Source organism: Bufo bufo, chromosome 4 (assembly GCF_905171765.1).
Source record: "Bufo bufo chromosome 4, aBufBuf1.1, whole genome shotgun sequence".
Lineage (NCBI taxonomy): Eukaryota > Metazoa > Chordata > Amphibia > Anura > Bufonidae > Bufo > Bufo bufo.
Window position 1 is genome coordinate 368,456,176 of NC_053392.1, and position 24,016 is coordinate 368,480,191.

The 24,016-nt window shown below is 41.4% G+C and overlaps 1 protein-coding gene across 2 annotated transcripts in view; it reads left to right on the forward strand.

The window, feature by feature from the left end:
- LAMA2 (laminin subunit alpha 2) overlaps positions 1-24,016 on the forward strand; it is a 1,085,231-nt gene that overhangs the window by 201,985 nt on the left and 859,230 nt on the right. For both annotated transcript variants that reach the window (XM_040429125.1, XM_040429126.1), the window contains exon 2: positions 18,611-18,781. In XM_040429125.1, the coding sequence (XP_040285059.1) occupies positions 18,611-18,781 (171 nt within the window). The remainder of the gene's footprint in view (positions 1-18,610; positions 18,782-24,016) is intronic.

The window sequence follows — 24,016 nt, forward strand, 5'->3', positions numbered from 1 at the left end:
TTTTTTGACACCGTTTTTATTTTATCTTTTTTACAGTGTTAACCTGAGGGGTTAGGTCATGTGGTATTTTTATAGAGCAGGTTGTTATGGATGCGGTGATACCTAATATGTGTTCTTTTTTTTTTACATTTAACACAATAAAAGCATTTTTGAAACAAAATAAAAAACTTTTAGTGTCTCCATAGCCTGAGAGCCATAGTCTGGTGTTGCACTTTTAGTGATGTAAGGTAACAAAAAAAAAATTTTTAGTACAGTTTTTATTTTATTTTTTGGACGGTGTTCACCTGAGGGGATAATTCATGTGATAATTTTATAGAGCCAGTCGATACGGGCGTGGCGATACCTAATATGTCTACTTTTATTTTTTTCCCTATTTTTTACAATTTTTTTTACTTTATTTTGGGAAAAGGATGCTTTTATTTTTTACTTGAAACTTTGTAAAACTTTATTTTTTTAACTTCTTTTTTTCACTTAATTTTTTTGTCCCATTCTAGGACTTCAACTTTTGGGTGTCTGATCCTCTTTACAATGCATCACAATACTTCTGTATTGTGATGCATTGGCTGTAAGTGTATTACACTTTTTATAACTTCAGCCTGCTTGCCTATGAGATCCAGGGGGCTGGATCTCACAGGCTGTCAAAGAAGGCAGCCAAGATGCCATCTCTGCCATCTGGTCCCCGTCACGATGCCGCAAGTGCTGCGGTAAGCGCTGACTGCGGCAGTGCGAGGGTTAATGTGCTGACATAGGTGTTTTCAGTGATGCCGGCGCATAAAGTACGCATACAGTAGGGGTCCGACTATAAGTGACTGCCGGACCCCTGTCGCTGATCAGGCAGGTGCAGCTCCTGCACCCGCCCAATCAGCCCGGCATACATGTACGGCGCTGGTCCTTAAGTCATGTCCACCAGTGGCGTACATATACGGCACGGGTCCTTAAGGGATTAATCTTAACTTAATTTTATTTATTTTTACTTCCATTACATTTTTTTACTATCAACATATAGTTAACTGTTCTTGTAAGTACTGCCATTATCAGAGACCATTCTGCCAAAATAAAACAATTAGCCTGGCAATTGAAATGCTAGGGATGTCTGAATAGAGTCAGATATAGTTCTCTGCTGAAGACGTTAAATGGATGGTATTCTTCTATGTGTGTTCTAAGAACAAGCCATTATGTCAGGCCACTGACTGCAAAGGGAATTTTTCCCTAATAATCTGTCTGCAATAAGAGACCAGAACAACTGAACCAAGATTTCCTTAACTGCTGTCAGTCTCTTTAGCATTCTGTCACCCAGGGTTGAAAAAGATCAGGATTTTTCCAAATCTCTTCTTCAAATCTCTGTTTATTAAAGAATGTCATGCAATTCTTTACATAAATAGAACAAAGGAAACAGCATACAGCAAATTGAGAAAATAAGCTGAAATATAGTGGACTAAAATAAGCTGAAATAGAGGTCCCTCACATAGCAAACAAAGGCAATTCAAGTATAGCCACAAAATGTTGTGACCAAGCATTATTGGTCCAATTTGCAAAACAAAAAATAATACACATCTATAAAAATGAAAAAAAAAATGATGTGGATGTGATACATAAACAATAGTATGTGGTACTTTACGTGAAATAAAAGGGGATAAATTCAGCTGAGACTAAGCACGTAGGCCAATCTAAAGCTGATATACTGTAAAAATAGCACACATTCACAAAAAGACTAGATACCTGAAGGAAAGCCATGCACACTCGTTAGAGATAATATCTCGTCAAACCTATGCGTTCCTGAATACACTGAGGAGACACCATCAGCCAAGCCAATGACTAGTTGTGCAGTTGTGATAAGCTAAGTTGCTAAATCATGTCTGGTCGGTCAGTCCTGGGGTTACTACCATAGACAGGATATCTACTTGACATTTTTGTTTCATTGTCTGCCTAGTGGTGCCAATATTTTTTTAAAACATCCACAAAAAAACAAATCACAAAATACATCACAAAAAAACACTAGTGTCTTATACCACCTAGTCAGGACTTTAAATTAAATCTCCTTAAGGCTACTTTCACACTTGAGGCAGAGTGATCCGGCAAGCAGTTCCGTCGCCGGAACTGCCTGCCGGATCAGACAATCTGCATGCAAATGGACAGCGTTTGTAGACGGATCCGATTTGTCTCACAAATGCATTGCAAGAACGGATCCGTCTCTTCGTTTGTCATACGGACAAACTGATCCGTTTCTATTTTATTTTTTTTCACATTTTTACCATGCATAGACCGGAAGGACGGATCCGGCATTGCAGTATTTTTAATGCCTGGTACGGCACTAATACATTTTGATGTAAATTAATGCCGGATCAGGCATTCCGGCAACTGATTCGTAATTTTGGATGGAGATGATACGGCAGCATGCTGCAATATTTTCTCTGTCCAAAATGACATTCAGTGACTGAACTGATGACACCCTTATGCATCCGGAACGGATTTCTCTCTATTCAGAATGCATGGGGATAAACCTGATCAGTTCTTTTCCGGTATTGAGCTCCTGCGACGGAACTCTAAGCCGGAAAAGAAAAAAAATGGTAGTGTGAAAGTACCCTTAAACTGAGAAAGCATGAGAGTTCTGGAGATAAAACTTATCTTATATGTTTATAAAGTTCCACCTCTCATGTCCTAATACAGTCCTGATCAAAAGTTTAAGACCACTTGAAAAATGGCAAAAAATCATATTTTACATTGTTGGATCTTAACAAGGTTCCAAGTAGAGCTTCAACATGCAACAAGAAGAAATAAGAGTGAGACAAAACCTTTTTTGAGCATTTAATTAATTGAAAATAACGATTAAACTGAAACAGGCTGTTTTTCAGCTGATCAAAATTTTAGGACCACATGCCTTTAAAAGGCCAAATCTGTGCAAAGATGTGGATTCATTGTCATTTTTTGTCAGGTAGTCACACGTTGTCGGGTTGTTGAACTGCATAAGCAGGGTCTCTCACAGCGCGCCATCGCTGCTGAGGTGGGACGCAGTTAGACAGTCATTTGGAATTTCTTAAATGATCCTGAGGGTTATGGAACAAAAAATTCAAGTGGAAGACCCAAAAAAATGTCATCAGCACTGAGCCGGAGGATCCAATTGGCTGTCCGTCAAGACACTGGACGATCCTCGACCCAAATTAAGGCCCTTACTGGTGCTGACTGCAGCCCCATAACCATCAGATGGCATCTGAGACTGAAGGGCTTCAAAAACAAAAAACATCTTCAAAGACCTCGTCTCCTTGAATGCCACAGAACTGCTCATTTGGACTTTGCAAGAGAGCACCAAACATGGGACATTCAAAGGTGGAAGAAAGTTTTATTCTCTGATGAGAAAAAATTTAACCTTGATGGTCCTGATGGTTTCCAACGCTATTGGCATGACAAGCAGATCCCACCTGAGATGTTTTCTATGCGCCACAGTGGAGGGGGTGCCATAATGGTCTGGGGTGCTTTTTCCTTCAGTGGAACAATGGTGCTTCAGGAAGTGAAGGTGCGTTAAACGGCCGCTGGCTATGTCCAGATGTTGCAGAGAGCATTCCTCATGACGGAGGGCCCTCGTCTGTGTGGTAACGACTGGATTTTTCAACAGGACAACGCTACAGTACACAATGCCCGCAGGACAAGGAACTTCTTCCAGGAGAATAACATCACTCTTTTGGCCCATCCTGCGTGTTCCCCTGATCTAAATCCAATTGAGAACCTTTGGGGATGGATGGCAAGGGAAGTTTACAAAAATGGACAACAGTTCCAGACAGTAGATGGCCTTCATGCGGCCATCTTCACCACTTGGAGAAATGTTCCCACTCACCTCATGGTAACGCTTGCATCAAGCATCCCGAAACAAATTTTTGAAGTGATAAACAATAATGGCGGAGCTACTCATTACTGAGTTCATGTTTGGAAGTTGGATTTCTGTTTTGGGGGGGGGGGGGTTTAGATTTTTTTTGGAGGTGTGGTGCTAAACTTTTGATCAGCTGAAAAACAGCCTGTTTCAGTTTATTCGTTGTTTTCATTAAATTGAATGCTCAAAAAATGTTTGGTCTTACTCCCATTTCTTCTTGTTGTATGTTAAAGCTCTACTTGGAACCTTGTTAAGATTCAGCCATGCTAAATATGATTTTTTGCCAGTTTTCAAGTGGTCTTAAACTTTGATCAGGACTGTATGTAGGAGCACCAGGGGAGGCAGATGCGAATAATAATTTGTACAATCTAGGGAAGTGCATAGAAGGGAGGCAAAAGAAATTCTGTGACCAATCAGGATCTTCTGCCTCACGAAAGACTTTGAATATTAAGAAAAAGTATCATAACTCAAGAAAAACTGAGTTTTAATCAGGTGAATCACAGCTATGTGTCTATGCAAACAGTTTGATAGGGCGGTCACTGGTGACAGACTTCCGTTAATAATCTATCTGCATACAGCGGTCCACCCGTTGCATTTAGTACTTTGGTCACTAGCCCCTAAAGCTATTCAAGCTCCACTGTTACTTTTTTGTACACCTATGCCCAAAACTGTACACCACATTCTGCTTGTGGCCTGAATAATTTGTAAAGCTGATGAACTGCTGCAAGTTCTCTTCATGTGCCTCTACCCCTGTAAGTTGCAGTCTTTTTCTATGTTAATTTCAGCCAGTGTTTTCCTATTTAGGCCTCTTTCACACGATCTTTTTTTTTTCCCCGTTTACGAGCAGTTTTTTGCGTTCCGTATACGGTCTGTATACGGAACCATTCATTTCCGTATTTCCATTTTTCCGTTCCGTTGAAAGATAGAACATGTCCTATTATTGCCCGCAAATCTCGTTCCGTGGCTCCATTCAAGTCAATGGGTCCGCAAAAAAAACTGAACACATATGGAAATCCATCCATATGTGTTCCGAATCCATTAATTTTTTGCAGAATCATCTATTGAAAATTTTATGCCCAGCCCAATTTTTTCTATGTAATTACTGTATATGCCATATGGAAAAACGGAACAGAAACGGAAACACAACGGAAACGGAATAACGGATCCGTGAAAAACGGACCGCAAAACACTGAAAAAGCCAAACGGTCGTGTGAAAGAGGCCTAAGTATGTACTGGTGACGTGTTTTTCCTTACCATTTGCATTCCCTTATTTATTTCCTGGTTTCAAATTTAATTTTCCACGCTCTTTCTTAGAGCCTTCAACTTATTCAGACCTATTTGTAACATAGTAACCTTTTCTGTGCTAATTGTGTAAATGAATCCTACCAAAATGATATATAAAGGTTCGTAGTTACAGTCAGCTACTTAACATGTGATGCTGTACTGAGACATTGTATCGCTCAGTGTGTAATCATGTGATAAAATACTATTATGTGGTACAGTACTCATTGTGGAAGAAAATAACATACTCTTTACCAGATAATTTTGGGAAGCAGCACATAATACACATTTATTATGTTCTGCACATTATGCCTTTTAGCACAGCCTGTTTATATTGTGATGGAAACACTTATTTTCAATCGTTCTTACTGTCAGCTGTCGATGTTCTCGCATATCGGATGAATCCTGTATGTGAAAGTAGTTACTGCTGTGTGCAGCTGGGACAAATTCTTTGTAACTACTCTACTCTACTTTAACAGATTTTCCTCCTTCAGATAATTTCACTGAAGGATTTCACTTGACCAAATCATAATTGTCCTTTGAATACAATTATAGAAAAAACTGCTTCATTACTTGAGTGAATGTTGCAAACACCCACATTCCACATCAGCTTGGAGCAGCAGTATAGCACCTATAGTAAGATGTAGAATTTGTTAAATGTTAAAGAAAGTACCATCTGAAAGCATGTGTAAAATATTGGTGTTATTTACTGCTTAGGTAGACTCTGCCAACAATACAAATGTTACAAAATGTGCAATATACAATATCTTTTGTTTTCTGGTTTCAAAGAATGTTTCATTTGACTAAAAAATGTCATGCATATATAAAGCAATTGTATCCATTTGTAGTAGCATTTGTTTCATACTGTCAGTGGAGGTTCATGATAAACTCAGTTGGAGAAGGGAAAAACGCATAGAAGGCCATCTCTACAGTTTTCCCTTTGGGGTTCAGACTACAGTATTTTCTTCATCGATGTGAGTTAATAATAGAGACCTGTATTTTACATAGTATTTTAGGGGGCATTTAAAACCAATGGTGCAAAGAAAAACTGGCTTAGTTTCCTATAGCAACCAATCAGAAAGGTACCGTAACTAATCCAGCTTTCCTTTGCACCAATTTTGATAAATCGTATATATATTTACATATTTGTCCATTCTCATATTAGGTATGATATGATCCAGTAGGACCCTTTAGCTAGCATTTTAGCTCCCTCATGCACATTCACTCAATAATCAATCACAGTTTCAAGGGTTCTCATATATTCATTCCTTAGGCAGACAGACCATGACAACATGTAGACCTAGACTACTTTACTGTTAATTCTAGGTAGTAGTAGAAGCCTAAATCCATACAGAGTGGAACATAGGTGCACAAAATAGTATTTTGTGTTTTATGTTACTCTGTTGGGCATTGTGAATAACAAAACCATTTTTTTTAAAGCTAGTCATCTCGCTTTTCTCCTCTTGGGATATCTCAAGCCAAGAGGATAGATAGCAAAGGGCAAATCTGTAAATCCATCGAGCTAAATCTAATATACTATTATGTTGATCGAAAATTATTACTTTTAAAAAATCACTGCACACTTCACTTCTATGGGCAGTTACGGGGCCAAAACACAGGTCGATGTTAGCGTCAGGTATAAAGAAATGTGCAGAGGCCCAAGATCCTACTAAAGCATGAAAGAGCGCACTTCTTTTACACTGTCGTCAGCTGATTCCACATAGATGTCTATTAAACGCTTATACAAGTAGAGCCCCCCTGAGAGAGTGGAGAGGGTGTCAGCAGTAAGTTTGTGTTGACATCACTGATTATTTTGCCCTGCCTCTGATCCATCAGAGCAATAACCCCCCAAAAAATGGATCCTGTCTGTTGAGCATTCGCCTTCACTCGGTCAGCATTTGGTCAGTAATCCATCAGTATTGCTAATGCCCAAAAAAAACAGGAGTGGATCCAAAACAGAGATGACACGTGAATGGAATATTTGCATGTCTTCTATGTTTTGTACCCACTCTTGCTTTTGGCTACCAAATCATAAGCCAATTCTGATGGGACCATACAGGCATACATCATTTTTCCTTCCGTCTGACATATCAGAAGAAGGGTCAAATAAATAATGATTTCAACCTGGCCAAAAAGGCAAAATAGTGGCCCAATGGGGAGGGTGGGAACAGCATGAGAATTCCACAGAGTGGCCCAATGCCATTGGACATTGTGGAGGTGGCAGCAGCAGCATGAGGAGGCCACAGAATGGCAAGGTGACATAATATTTAGGTAGCAGCAGCATCAGGAGCCCACAGAGTGGCAAGGTGACATAGTGTGGAGGTAGCAGCAGTATCAGGAGACCACAGAGTGGCAAGGTGACAAAGTGTTGAGGTAGCAGCAGCCTTAGGAGACCACAGAGTGGCACAATGACAGAGTGTGGAGGTGGCAGCAGCAGCATGAGGAGGCCACAGAGTGGCAAGGTGAAATAGTGTTGAGGTAGCAGCAGCATCAGGAGAGCACAGAGTGCCAAAGTGACATAGTGTAGAAGTGGCAGCAGCATCAGAGGACCACAGAGTGGCACGTTTACATAGTGTGGAGGTGGCAGCAGCATCAGGAGACCACTGAGTGGCAAGGTGACATAGTGTGGAAGTGGCAGCAGCATCAGAAGACCACAGAGTGACCTGGTGACAGAGTGGGGTGTTGGGTTGCACTAACAGTACCCACTGATGATGGTGGGTGTAAGAAGGAGCACTGGCACCAGATATGTGGCATCAGGCGGGTGGCAGCATCAGAATAGTAACTGAACTGAGGTAGCCAGAAGAATTCGGTCTCTTTTGTCAAGGTTTGGGTGAGGCAGCATGGATGATCTAATCTGATGCATCAGGCATTAGCGGGTGGAAATGAGGTATGAAGATGAAAGACGGCACTCACCAATAAAAGTCCAATTCTTACTTTATTGTTCCACATAGACACAGAAACGTACAGGCAGATGATAGGGGTGCAGGACGCCACACAAGTACCATGAGGCGACGGCCGTTTTGCGTAGATCACGCTTCATTGGGCCTCCTAATGTAGTGACGTCAATACATCACTTTTATACATCAGCACTGCCAAGACAGCCATGCACACAAACAGCGCTACCGGTAATATATAAAATACATAGAAACATAAACCTAACAATAAGGTGCAACAAGACAACAATGCCTATAAAAAGACACTTAAGTCATTATGGTCATTCAGACCTAATGGGCCCATAGCATTAGCTTTAATAATCCAACTAGCTTCCTTACGTAATAATTGAGTGTGTCTATCGCCCCCTGTTGGTAAAAAGAGGACTGTTTCCAGACCTGAGAATTTTAAAACTCTGGGGTCACTTCCATGTGTCTCTCTGACATGTTAAACCACTTTAGCCCCCCTAGCTTAAACACCCTTAATGACCAGGCCACTTTTTACACTTCTGACCTACCCTACTTTCACCGTTTATTGCTCAGTCATGCAACTTACCACCCAAATGAATTTTACCTCCTTTTCTTCTCACTAATAGAGCTTTCATTTGGTGGTATTTCATTGCTGCTGACATTTTTACTTTTTTTTGTTATTAATCGAAATTTAACGATTTTTTTGCACTTTCAGTTGTAAAATTTTGCAAAAAAAAACGACATCCATATATAAATTTTTCTCTAACTTTATTGTTCTACATGTCTTTGATAAAAAAAAAAGTTTGGGTAAAAAAAAAATGGTTTGGGTAAAAGTTATAGCGTTTACAAACTATGGTACAAAAATGTGAATTTCCGCTTTTTGAAGCAGCTCTGACTTTCTGAGCACCTGTCATGTTTCCTGAGGTTCTACAATGGCCAGACAGTACAAACACCCCACAAATGACCCCATTTCGGAAAGTAGACACCCTAAGGTATTCGCTGATGGGCATAATGAGTTCATAGAACTTTTTATTTTTTGTCACAAGTTAGTGGAAAATGATGATTTTTCTTTTTTCTTTTTTTTTCTTACAAAGTCTCATATTCCACTAACTTGTGACAAAAAATAAAAACTTCCATGAACTCACTATGCCCATCAGCGAATACCTTGGGGTGTCTTCTTTCCAAAATGGGGTCACTTGTGGGGTAGTTATACTGCCCTGGCATTCTAGGGGCCCAAATGTGTGGTAAGTAGTTTGAAATCAAAATCTGTAAAAAATGACCTGTGAAATCCGAAAGGTGCTCTTTGGAATGTGGGCCCCTTTGTCCACCTAGGCTGCAAAAAGTGTCACACATGTGGTATCGGCGTATTCAGGAGAAGTTGGGCAACGTGTTTTGGGGTCTTTTTACATATACCCATGCTGGGTGAGATAAATATCTCGGTCAAATGCCAACTTTGTATAAAAAAAATGGGAAAAGTTGTCTTTTGCCAAGATATTTCTCTCACCCAGCATGGGTATATGTAAAAAGACACCCCAAAACACATTGCCCAACTTCTCCTGAGTACGGGGATACCAGATGTGTGACACTTTTTTGCAGCCTAGGTGGGCAAAGGGGCCCACATTCCAAAGAGCACCTTTCAGATTTCACCGGCCATTTTTTACAGATTTTGATTTCAAACCACTTCTCACGCATTCGGCCCCTAAAATGCCAGGGCAGTATAACTACCCCACAAGTGACCCCATTTTGGAAAGAAGAAACCCCAAGGTATTTCGTGATGGGCATAGTGAGTTCATGGAAGTTTTTATTTTTTGTCACAAGTTATTGGAATATGAGACTTTGTAAGAAAAAAAAATAAAAAATAAAAATAATCATCATTTTCCACTTGTGACAAAAAATAAAAAATTCTAGGAACTCGCCATGCCCCTCATGGAATACCTTGGGGTGTCTTCTTTCCAAAATGGGGTCACTTGTGGGGTAGTTATACTGCCCTGGCATTCTAGGGGCCCTAATGTGTGGTAAGTAGGTAAATGACCTGTGAAATCCGAAAGGTGCTCTTTGGAATGTGGGCCCCTTTGCCCACCTAGGCTGCAAAAAAGTGTCACACATGTGGTATCGCCGTATTCAGGAGAAGTTGGGCAATGTGTTTAGGGGTGTCTTTTTACATATACCCATGCTGGGTGAGATAAATATCTCGGCAAAAGACAACTTTTCCCATTTTTTATACAAAGTTGGCATTTGACCAATATATTTATCTCACCCAGCATGGGTATATGTAAAATGACACCACATTGCCCAACTTCTCCTGAGTACGGCGATACCAGATGTGTGAAACTTTTTTGCAGCCTAGATGCGCAAAGGGGCCCACATTCCTTTTATGAGGGCATTTTTAGACATTTGGATCCCAGACTTCTTCTCACGCTTTAGGGCCCCTAAAATGCCAGGGCAGTATAAATTCCCCACATGTGAACCCATTTTGGAAAGAAGACACCCCAAGGTATTCAATGAGGGGCATGGCGAGTTCATAGAATTTTTTTTTTTTTGGCACAAGTTAGCGGAAATTGATTTTTTTTTTTCTCACAAAGTCTCCCTTTCCACTAACTTGGGACAAAAATTTCAATCTTTCATGGACTCAATATGCCCCTCAGCGAATACCTTGGGGTGTCTTTTTTCCGAAATGGGGTCACATGTGGGGTATTTATACTGCCCTGGCGTTCTAGGGGCCCTAAAGCGTGAGAAGAAGTCTGGAATATAAATGTCTAAAAATTTTTACGCATTTGGATTCCGTGAGGGGTATGGGGAGTTCATGTGAGATTTTATTTTTTGACACAAGTTAGAGGAATATGAGACTTTGTAAGAAAAAAAAAAAAAATTCCGCTAACTTGGGCCAAAAAAATGTCTGAATGGAGCCTTACAGGGGGGTGATCAATGACAGGGGGGTGATCAATGACAGGGGAGTGATCAGGGAGTCTATATGGAGTGATCACCCCCCTGTCATTGATCACCCCCCTATAAGGCTCCATTCAGATGTCCGTATGTGTTTTGCGGATCCGATCCATGTATCCGTGGATCCGTAAAAATCATACGGACATCTGAATGCAGCCTTACAGGGGGGTGATCAATGACAGGGGGGTGATCAATGACAGGTGGGTGATCAGGGAGTCTATATGGGGTGATCACCCTCCTGTTATTGATCACCCCCCTGTTAGGCTCCATTCAGACGTCCGTATGTGTTTTGCGGATCCGATCCATGTATCAGTGGATCCGTAAAAATCATACGGATGTCTGAATGGAGCCTTACAAGGGGGTGATCAATGACAGGGGGGTGATCAATGACAGGGGGATGATCAGGGAGTCTATATGGGGTGATAACCCCCCTGTCATTGATCACCCCCCTATAAGGCTCCATTCAGACGTCTGTATGTGTTTTGCGGATCCGATCCATGTATCCGTGGATCCGTAAAAAACATACGGACATCTGAATGCAGCCTTACAGGGGGGTGATCAATGACAGGGGGGTGATCAGGGAGTCTATATGGGATGATCAGGGGTTAATAAGGGGTTAATAAGTGACAGGGGGGGTGTAGTGTAGTGTGGTGCTTGGTGCTACTTATTACTGAGCTACCTGTGTCCTCTGGTGGTTGATCCAAACAAAAGGGACCACCAGAGGACCAGGTAGAAGGTATCTTAGACGCTGTTATCAAAACAGCGTCTAATATACCTGTTAGGGGTTAAAAAAATTGCATCTCCAGCCTGCCAGCGAACGATCGCCGCTGGCAGGCTGGAGATCCACTCGCTTACCTTCCGATCCTGTGAACGCGCGCGCCTGTGTGCGCGCGTTCACAGGAAATCTCGCGTCTCGCGAGATGCCGCACTCTGCGCAAGGCTGCCGCCTCCGGAACGTGATCCTGCGTGATCCTATGTTGCAAACTTCCGAAACATACTATACTATACTGAGGATTGTATCTACAGAGTGAGCAATTCCCACATTTGCGGTTGCCCCTAGGTACATATTCCTTCAACCATGTGTCTGGCCTTTTTTCTGAATATCTGCTCCTAACCAACCTATTCTTCAAGATATGGCTACGCCTAAACACAACTATAGGTTTGCTCTGTGTCAAGCATTTCAAGGATTCATCACCACTCAATATGTCCCAATTGTGATATATAGTCCTACGGATGGCATCCGCCATTGGGCTATATGTAAATGAAAACATAAATCTGTGAGGTGTCCGATTTCCTTTATCCCTTTTAGGATTCTTTTTACCAAGCAACAAGTCATCCTGAGTGAATTGTGAAGCTCCTAACATTGCTTTATGAAGATTCCTCAAGGGGTAACCTCTCTTTAACAGACGTTTTGTCAGGTCAATGGCCTGGGATTTGAAATCCTCCTCCTGGCCATTGATTCTCCTAAGTCTCATATATTGACCATATGTTACAGCTGTTTTGACATTTTGGGGGTGAAAACTATCATAATGCAGTAATGAAATGATCGCAGTGGGTTTTCTGTACCCCTTGGTGGCCAATTGATTACCTTCCACTGTCACCAGAACATCAAGAAACTCCAACTTGAGGCGCCCGAACTTATAAATAAATCTCATATTCATTTCATTGTATACATTAAGATAGTCAACAAACTCACTGAATTTGGACTCTGTGCCTGACCAAATAATAAATATGTGATCTATATAACGCAGAAACAGTTGTATGTGGCGCAAAAATGGATTGCCCAATGAGTAGATATATTTGTCTTCAAATCTTGCAAAAAAAATATTAGCAAAAGTATATGCTACCGGGGTCCCCATTGCTGTACCATGCTTTTGTTTATACCACTGCACCCCAAATCTGAACACACTGTTTCCCAACACAAATTGGAGAGCCTCTCCAATAAACTGAACAATTAAAGGGGTGGAAATCCTGGCTGATCCAAACCTGATTCATCTTGACAAAGGTCAGTCTCTCCACATTTTGGGTGGAGAGGCGAGTTCTCCTTGGGGTAACAATGGCCCCCGCCACACTAAACACCCGCACTAATGCCACACCACTGGCCGGGCAGGACAGCTTTTCTGATAGAGCAGGTAATGCTCCTACCACCCCCCCAGCAACCAAGGCAGTGGTACATGAGCGCAGAGGGCTCCCCGGTCAGACCTGCAAGAGGATGGACGATGGAGCAGATAGGCAGTGGCCAACTGACTACATAAGATTTATCTATAGTAGCGTTGATAGAGCACCCTGACTAAGACTGGCCGAACCACGTGTCATCGGGTGCTTTATAGCACCCAATGACGTGTTCTGGCCAGCCAATCACTGTAATGCCAGTTACCAACATGGCTACGGCATTACAGTGAAGGCAGTACTTACCTGCACGTTTATTGGCTGCATAGAAGCCAACAATCGTGCGGGGAGGAGACTCGAGCATCGAGCTCGAGCACACGCGGTATTCGGCTAACATCGCGATGTGCTGAGCATCGCGATGCTCGAGCCGAACTGGTGTTCGGCCGAGCATGCTCGATCAACACTAGTTGCTACATCTTTGATCTTTTATTGTGATCTGTATGATGTATGGTCATCTGCTGGTGTAATGGTACAGTACCTTAATAATGTAAGTGGATTGTGTTCATCAACAGAAGATTGGTTATGACTTTATGTTGTCATATTCACCTCACTAATAACAGTAAAGGCAAAAAGCTCAGAACACAAAAGAGGCGTGTGGCGAAAGCCACTTCGCCACAGTGTTTTGGAGGGGGCTGTTTGCCCGCCTCCTGCCTCTGGATTACGGCCCTTTAAGAACCATCTGGGGACATACTGTGGAGTTACTGGATGGCCACCATTTCATGTATCAGAGGCACATGGTGAGAACAATGGATGCCGGCCATTTTAACTCACAGACACTGTTTGGACTTTTCTACACGGTGCCATCTCGGCGGTATTTGGTGCACAAAGACATCGGGCAGTAGTTTTAAACTATACAACAGGGGACACATTATACAGTCATTATTTTTTATATAGCCTGTATATGTTCTGCGGAATCTGCATTAAACTGTATCTTCCAAACTACTGAACGGATCTGGGTGAATTTTGGATATGTGGTTCACCCAGATGGGGTTATTGCATGTTTTGGGGTTCCTGTGATATGTTTTATAAAACTGTATTTCTCTGCCTGTGGTAATTATATTAGCCATTGTGTTCAGTAATCATATCACAGGCAGAGGGGAGGATTTTGTGTGGGAGTGTCTGTATGTATTGTACGGATTGATTGGTTGTATTTCAAAACCCTGTGGGCAGTACTATGTTTGTGGATTGTGAATAAAAGAGGCTGTATGGGCCAGTACAGAGTTCTGTTTGACCTCAAAACGAAGTGTCGTCTCGTTATTGGGGGAATTGGATTGTATGCTGATTGCCAGGAGTGTAAGCCGATTTTATGCTTTTCCTGTTCAGCTGTTTCCAGTGTTCGTGTGTTTCCTGTTCCGGAGTTGAAGGATTCATGTAGTTTGTAGTTCGGCAGACTGGTGCTTGCAGTAGCTGCCTGTGCATTGGAAAGGAGGATATCGTCTGAACGGAGTTGTGTGCTGAACGGTCCGTTACAAGGTGTCACAACAAATTTGAACAGTTATTAATCTAAACATAAGGTCTTTTCTAGCTAAGGTCAAACTACAGTAACATGATGAAACAGGGCAACATTTTTTTTTAACAATCCCGGGGGTTCAAATAATGAAGTTTCATCGCCCCATTTCTTAAGTAAATCTTTTTAAAGAATTATGTTCTCTCTTTTTAAGGGATTCTCTTGGACAGGGATGCCCTCCAGCTGTTGTAAAACTACAACTCCCAGCGTGCCCTGCTGTAGGACGATAGCTGTAGGCTGTCCGAGCATGCTGGGAGTTGTAGTTTTGCAACAGCTGGAGGGCCGCAGGTTGAGCATCCCTGCTCTAGGATATATATTTTTTATTTTGCCGAGTGATTATTGAAGAATAATAGGGCTTTTCAATGCAATTTTTGTAAAACAAATAACCTCCCTCCTACCTACAGCACTCACCAAACTGAGTGCCAGTGAATGTGAATATTGTAGCACCATTCATGTCATACATGCCTTCCCATAGGCTGCCCAATGCAAAGGAAAGTGGAGAGGAAAATATTTCTATACAGAAACAGAATGTGGAGCTTTATTTTTGATGATGATTTTGGCTGCCCTTGCCTATAGCCATTTAAAAATGAAAACTGTGTATTACTATCTGGGTATATCTGGGTATATCTGGGTATATAGTGTCTTATTGTGATGTCACAATATTGTTTGTCTTTATTTCCATGCTCTTGTCTATATAGGTGTGTTATTTTATGTCATATTGGGTACTCTTACCTAGAATTATTGTTTCTAAATAAGAAAATGTCTGAACATTCATATTCATCAGATTCACAAGAACAAAAAGTGGTAAATAGGGACTCGACCATGCCACTGATACTAAGAGGTCTTTAACATTTAACCAGTGCCTTCATCAGGCCACAATTGAAGGCACTGATTCACTGCCAAAATGTGTAGTCCCAAAGCTTCTACCTTTGATGATCTTCATTTGAAGACTGTTCAGTACCAGTGGTGTGGTCAAGTCCCTACTTATCGCTTCCTGTTTATATGAATCTTTATCCAGAGGGTTACTCAGCAGTTGGGATTCTGGTTATTTGTCTACACTAAGGTTGTACCTAATGTTAGCACAACCACCAAAGGTGAGCCCCTAATCACTTGCATTTGCATTATCCCACACTATATAGAAGATACTGTCCAAGATGCTCTGTGTTTTTTTTGCATCTGTCAGATTGGGATTCCAGACACTCCTCAAATAGAACCCTCTTACTCTCCATACAATGTAAGGCTGAAATATGGCCATTTTATGAGGCCTAATGATATAATATCTTGTCTACCTCAGATGCACCCAGGTGCACACACCTTTATATATGTCATTATGACAAAAGAGGAAAAGAAGAATTATGCATTTTGGGTTTGAATATATCAAAGGGAGACTAAGTAGTTTGCATTTCGCTATTTGGGTTAATTGAACAATAAGTGGAGAAATCCTTCAACATATTTTCTTAGTAACATAGGTGTCCTCTGAAGTACAATGAATGTAATGTCATATTAAACTTTTGTGTGGACATATAATTTTACTTTCCTATGTAATTAGTAGAGGCAGCATTCTATATTGAATTATTAGTTTTACTTTGAGGCAGTTCATGTAAAAAACCATTGTTTTCTTTATAGTCGATATACATTTTATGTTATTTCCCTTAATTATTTTGTATTCATAGAATGCCACTTAGCTTTACTGTAATTCTCCTACACAAATCTTATAACTGCTTAGAGTGTATTAAACATAAATTTAGCATTGTATTTACACTTTAATTATTTGAACCATATGAACCGTGCACATTATATCTTTTGTGATATTGTATCCACATTACCCTATCTATACTCTGTATGGTCATACTGTGCCTTAACATTAGCAGAATGCCATAAGTGTCATAGAGCCTCAAGAATAAATATACAACTGGCAGAACATTATGACATTTCAAAAGCTCTGTATGTAGATAATAGCATTTATTGCCACAGCAAGCCACAACCATAATTGTCTAGAACAATTTCAATCTACTTATACATAGCATGACAGCCTGTGAAACAGGAAATGTTATTCGCTGGCTAAACTCTGTTCGACAGTGTCAAAAGTGAACTCTACATAATTGCCATTTCCCTGTTATGATATGGGCTCTATCAGTTTTATGAACATTTTTAGCTAGATGAATAGTCATGGTTAGTGTTGAGCGAATCAAAGTATCCGAAGTGGACTTTGATCCGAATCTCAGGAAACATTTGATTTGAAGCTGAATTTACTCACTCTTCGTGGTAACGAATCAATTTTCCCTGAAATGGTGGTAAAAACAAAAAAAAAATACATACTCACCTAATCCATTTGCATGTGAAAAGGCCGCCACAGCCATCTTGATTAAAGATACCATGTGAAATCTTACGCACGGTGACGGCCGGCCTGATGAAGTCATGACATCACCGCGTAAGATTTTGCGCATTGTCTTCAACCAAGATGGCCACACTCTACACTATCAAATGGATTTGGAGTATTTTTTTTACCAGATTAACCCCTCAAAGCCCTCAGTGTTAATCTCAGATACTGCGATCAGCAATGAACGTGGCATCTGAGGGGTTCAATGATGGGGGGTGGCGCCGTAGTCGTTCCCCATTATTGTGCCAGCTATATGCGGAGAAATGCGCTTTGTGACAAAGAATTTTCCATAACTTTACTGATCACTAGTTATTTATATGTTGCATTTTTAGTAATAATCATTGGAAAGCAGACATTTATGCAATGAATATCGGGATACATTTTACAATGATGCATATCGTATGGAAAAAAATTCCTCTTGGAATCTCTAGTGTAGAATATTTCTCCAATACAGCACAGAACAGTGACACCATGTAGTCTGACTCATGTATCTGATACAAATCACACCACTTGGACCCACACTTGTTTCCAGAAGGGGAGGTCCTTCTCCTTCAACCTCTAATCTACCCGGTGAGGCACCTGCATCCAGGTGGAGAATGAATTGAGTTAACCAAGCAAGCATTTTTAGATGTTTCCATGATTCCCCTTAAAGTGAATGGATGTGACAGCTGGGAACCCCTTCCTGTAGATAGGTGCAGTTCTCAAAGATGGACCACTCTTGTATCAGACATTTATGACACATCATGTGGAAATGCCATAAATGTTTGAAGTGGTTGTCCAAGATTCAGATATTGATGACCTATCCTCAGGATAAATCATCAATATCAGATCAAAGAGGCCATGGCACTTCAAAGAGCTCTGCGGCCTCTTCCTAGGCCATTGACGTCATTCTCATCAGTCACATCACCTACACACAGTTTAGTCCCATTTAAGGGAATGGGGCTGATCTGCAATTAGAGGTACAGCCGCTATCCAATGGAAGGTGCTTGATTGGTGGGGGTCCTGGGTTTCGAACCCCCACTGATCTGATATTGATAACCTATTTTGAGGAATCAGAATCTCAGAAAACCCCTTTAAGGGGTACAAATACCCTTCAAGGCAAAGAAAATACAATAATATATTGGAAACAATAATAATGTACATCAATATATTATACAATTATTTTTGCAGCTCCACCTTTTTTTTTTTACATCCATGACATGAATGGCTGATATTTCAGGATTTGTTAATGTGCAACAAAACTAAAGCAAAATGAGCCACACTGAACTGAATAGTCAATACAAGAACTAATTTCAAGTGACCCTTAGTGGGCAGTGCTGTACTGCTAAGTAAATCTGAACAGCCAACAGCCACTTAAATTGCTACTTTGAGAGTTCTCTCTTTTAAACCATTTTGGTTAGAAAAATCTGCATTATTGACCTTATGCATCAAGAAATTCCATAAGTTTTGATAAAGCTGTTTTTTTTGTAAAGTTGCAATGCTGGAAGAAAATTGGTGCTAGCTTCTCTGTGTAAGTAATCTCAATGGAAAAAGCACCTTTAATCAAATTGTTTTCTTTTTTTTTCCAGGATTGTTTCCTGCTGTTCTCAATCTTGCTTCTAACGCCATAATAACAGCCAATGCCACATGTGGTGAAAATGGACCTGAAATGTTTTGCAAGTTGGTAGAACATGTTCATGGGCAGCCAGTCAGACATTCCCAGTGCCGTACCTGTGACCAGAATTCCCCTGATAAAAACTGTAGGTGCCATGCATGATCATTTATAATATTTTATTATCATTTTGTAGAAACGTTAAGTTCTAAAATTTTGTTCAGATGTAACATATATTTTTGTCCATTTTTTCTAGCAGATAATCAGTTCATTGAAGTATGAATTCCATTTTAACAAATCTCATCCACATGCTACAAAAAACTAATCAGCGAGGAAATTTACATGCAATGTGGATGTTAAGTCTTCAACGTGTAAATTCTCTATGCAGCTTTACATCTCAGATTTTACCGTGCGAAATGTGTGGTGAATCCACTGCAAAATTCACAACAAAATCTGCTTGTGTATTTTGCTGCAAATTTGCTGCAGAACATCTGGTAAAATCAGTTGTAAATTTTTTTGGGGGTATGTGTGGAGGTACCTCAAGTTTTCTACATAAAGACTGCAGACTACAAAATATGGGGGAAATGGCAAATCTATGAAATGCAAGAGTCTAAAAGGATTTATATTGGTATTATATAAATAATGCATTATTACCATATAAGCATAATGTAATACAACTGTCTAACATACTATGAGGGGAATTTATCATGTAGGGAACTTTTGAAGTCAGTCTTGCTTGAGTCTGCTTTGCCTTATTTTGTGCAAAATTTATCAAACATCACACATTTGTCGAGCGATGTTACTCCAGGTTTGTTATGCCACCCCCCATTGGAGTAAGCCACCCCAAAGTCCAAGCTGTTAAATTAGGCATACAACATAGTTAACATAGCTAACCACACTTATTTTACACCCACTTTTTGAAAGTGTCAAGCAGGGCACTGCAAAATCCCTTCATTTTGGAGTTTGCAGAGATTCACTGGAGTCTTAAGCAGGGACAGACTGGTAATAGACCTTACAGGGAAACTTCTTAGTGGGCCTATGCCCAGGGGGCTGTCTGAGCCCTCCTCACAGCCGCCAGCCACGTAAGTAATGATCTGATGCACCCCTTCTGAAATCAACTGTATTGACATCCTGTGTCAACTGGATTAGGAGGACAGAACGTGGTAGCTGGCATTGGCCACCAGAGAGTGGCAGTTTTTGGAGACGTTTTTTTTCTGCTGGGGTATTATTTTGTGAAGAACTACAGTATTTGGCTCTGCTGGAATAGTATAATGTGCCACAATATGTTATTTCTGGCCCCTTTACTTGTGTTGGTCCTGCCTTCTGTCAATTTGGACCTGACTACAAAATAGGGCCACTTTAATTTTTTTCCAGGCCATTTTAAGTTCACAATCTGTCCCTGGTATTAAGGGCCTATAGGATGGAATGATTATTGTTTAACATTTTGTATAATTGTTTGAATTTGAACAATTATCGTCACATGTAATACCCTGCAGTGCTTGAACGATGAGCAATAAATAGTTAATAATTTTTTGTGGATCTGCCTGACTAAAAGGTTATTGTTAGTTCCCACTGAATCCCCTCATCTAATCAGAAATCTGCCAGTCGTTAGCAGTGTAAATGCTCTGGCAATGAACAAGCAATGATTGCAATAGTGAGCAGTGGAGATGAGCGAATTTCTTAAAAGTTTGATTCGGCTGATTCGCCGAATTTCACCAAAAAATTTGCTTCGTGACAAATTACTTTGTAACGAAGAGGTTTTTTTTGTAAGTAGCGGGTGAAATGACAGGAAGCTGCGATAGCGCCGCCCCCATCATTGTACCCCTCAGATGCCGCGTTCATAAAATGTATACATTAATGGAACTGCAAAGTCACTGCTTCTTAGTCTGCCTCTCATCCCATTGCAACCACAGCATAGCTTTCATTTTTGATCCTAGCAATTAGTTACAGCACAGCTTTCATTTTACTACATTACTTCTTACAATACTGTAGACCTTTGTTTATCAACCCATGGCTCTCCTGTAGTCGAAAAAATGCAACTACCATCATGCTACTATGAGGCTGTAGGAACATGATGAGAGTTGTAGTAGGTGTAGTTTTGTAGCTGGAGAATCAGATGTTGGTAAACATAGGTCTACAGTATTGTACGAAGCGCTGTAGCATAGCTCCCAGCTTTTGAAATGGCCAAAGAGGGACAATGGCAGTGGTGCCTCAAAGGACCTCCACTAAGTATTTCTACCCCCATAGTGCCCCTACACAGTATTTAAGACCCATGGTGCTCCCACAAAGTAGTTATAACCTCATAATGCACCTACACAGTACTGATACCCCATAATGCCCCCACAAAGTAGTCATGTCCCAATAGTACCCATGCAGAGTAGCCATGACCACATAGTACACCCACAAAGTAGTCATGGAGACCCTGCAGTGTGAAGGGACAGCAGCTCTGTGTCACTGACCTGTCATGGCTGCCATTACACAGAGCAATGCAGTGTGGTTAAACTGCACCCCCTATGTCTCTGCAAAGCCGAGCATGATGGGAAATGTAGGATTCAATAGAAAAACCATATCTGAGGGGAGAAAGGGATCAAGATGGCTGACAACCCACAAATTGCACATCTAATAAAACAGGTATATACAAGGCATACACAAGAACCTCTATTTTATTCATTAATAATGGTCTATATCCTGTACTATATAGGGAAATAAAATAATATCCCAGAGTATCATATCATATTCATTATCTGTATAATAAGGTTGATGCCAGAATATAGAAATTACTCTCCACATCTAGCTTTAAATAAGCAGGTTTTTTTAGAAAGCACCATGCAGTGACTGAATTTGAGGAGGTCATTGACGTTGTCAGAATAAATCCATCCTTTGACTGGTTCTTCTGTAAAGTGGTTGTCAGTGGATAGAAATTGCCACAGTTCTGATGTTTAATATTGCATCTAGCTTTAGATAACTATTTTGCTGAAAATAATAATACAGTGACTGGATAATACCAATACCACAGCAGTAAACAGTTTCATTAAAGTTAGCCATATCTTAATGGGCTAAAGACTCCAGGCTATTGTATTTAGTCATCAACAATTACATATGGAATGATCCTCATGTATAAGAACAGGTGGTAACCAATGTAATAGTTATGTATTTTGAAAAAGGAGCTTAGATTTGATAGGTTTCTATTAGTGTTGATCAAGCACCGTAGTGCTCAGGGGCTTGGGCCGAACACATCGGGATGTTGGGGTGCTCGACCGAGCACCCGAGTATAATAGAAGTCAATGGGAGAACCCGAGGATTAAACCAGGTACTCTGAAGAGGGGAGGGTGCCTGGTTCATAGGAAAAAGTAAGAAATTGATGAAAACACCACCGAAATAGTTCTGGAACAGCATGGGGAGGATGTCTGGATGCATCTTGTACTCGCAGGTCGCTGCTAGGAACAATGTTGTCCGAATAGTATGCCACTTTACAGACTGACAATAAAATGCACAAAACCGAAGAAAAAATTGATTTTAGAGGAAAAATTGATAGTTAACATTATTTCCTGTATATTTACTTATAATTATATTATAAGGAAGAGGCACTCCGATACAACCTGTATATGAAATAAAGGAGGGCCTCATTAACATTGTGGTGCAATTGTTCATGTAGTGGGACTCCTACACTCAAAATGCCTATGCAATAAGTTAAAGGTCCGCCAAAAATTACATGGAACCAGCACTCCAATACACCCTTTGTTACACATAAAGGACGGCATCATACACAGCCTTGAAAAATTATGATTGATGGCCTGCTGGTGACCCTCAAAAACTGGACGACAGTCTCTTACTTAGGATATGTGCAGGCAAAGGATCGTCTGGGAACAGGATCAGGTGAGTATTCAGTAGTCCAACAAATAGTCAGGAACCTAGAATTAACAGGCAACCTGTGGCCAGCAGGCTGCCTGTATTTATAGTGCGGTCTGAGGGTTATGTTACGTGGCCAGCGTCACATGACCGACAGACAGACAAGTGGAGCACCGAGTGATCAGCTCGGCGCTCAAGGCAGACCTAGGAGCAGGGAGCCTCCCAGCTAGCAAAGCCACCCTGGGAACGAGGCCAAACACAGATCCTCGCTCCCGAAGCTAAGCAGCAGGTCTGCGGTTGATGGGAGACCGAGTGCGCCTTTGGCGCCCCGTGACACCAGGCCATGTTCATTTTTCTAAGAGTCAACCTGTCAGCATTTTCAGTTGACAGGCGTATACGCTTATCTGTTATAATGCCACCAGCAGCACTAAATACCCGCTCAGACAAAACGCTGGTGGCAGGGCAGGCCAGCACCTCCAAGTTGTAGAGCGCCAGTTCGTGCCACGTGTCCAGCTTGGACACCCAGTAGTTGTAAGGCACTGAGGGATCATTGAGGACGCTGAAACGGTCTGCTATGTACTCCTTCACCATCTTCCAAAATTTTTCCCTCCTTGTGACACTAGGCCGCGCATCAGGGTGAGGGTGCTGGCGGGGTGTCATGAAACTGTCCCAGACTTTGGAGAGTGTTGCCCTGCCTCTGTTGTAACTGCTGTGTGTTCCCCTTGTCTCCCCTCCTCGGTTGGCCAAGGAACTACAGACTCTGCCGCCAGCGTTGACAGATGGAAACTTCTGGTATTGCACCCTTTTACTTATCCTCTCCACCAGAGGAATGAGAGATGAGAAGTTCTCTTTGTAGCGGGGGTCGAGAAGGTTAAACAACCAGTAATCTGTGTGGTCTAAAATGCATATAACGTGCGGGTCGTGAGAAAGACAGCCTAGCATGAAGTCAGCCATGTGTGCCAGAGTACCAACAGGCAAGACTTCGCTGTCGTCGTCAGGAGGATCACTCTCAATCTCCTCATCCTCTCCCTCCTCTTCTGCCCACTCATGCTGAACAAATGGAATTAAACTTCCATGGGTGCTACCCTCTGTAGCGGAGAGTATCGTCTCCTGCTACTCCTCTTCATCGTCCAATTGGCGCTGAGAAGACGAACTGAGGGTGGTCTGGCTATCACCCAGTGTAATGTCTTCCCCCATTTCCACCTCTTCCACATGAAAAGCGTTGTCCTTAATTGTGAGCAGCGAGCGCTTGAGTAATCACAGAAGTGGGATGGTTACGCTGATAATTATCACCGCTCACGATCTGTGTTGATTCCTCAAAATTTCTTAAAACCTCAGAGGTCAAACATCCCTGCCCACTCCTCGCTTGTGAATAGAGGAAGCTGACTGGAAAGGTGACGACCATGTTGCAGCTGGTATTCTACTACTGTCCTCTGCTGATAACAAAGCCTGGCCAACATGTGAAACTTCCAGTTCCAGCACATGCTCACGTCGCACAATAGCTGGTGAGCTAGCAATTTTTAAGAGCTGCTGC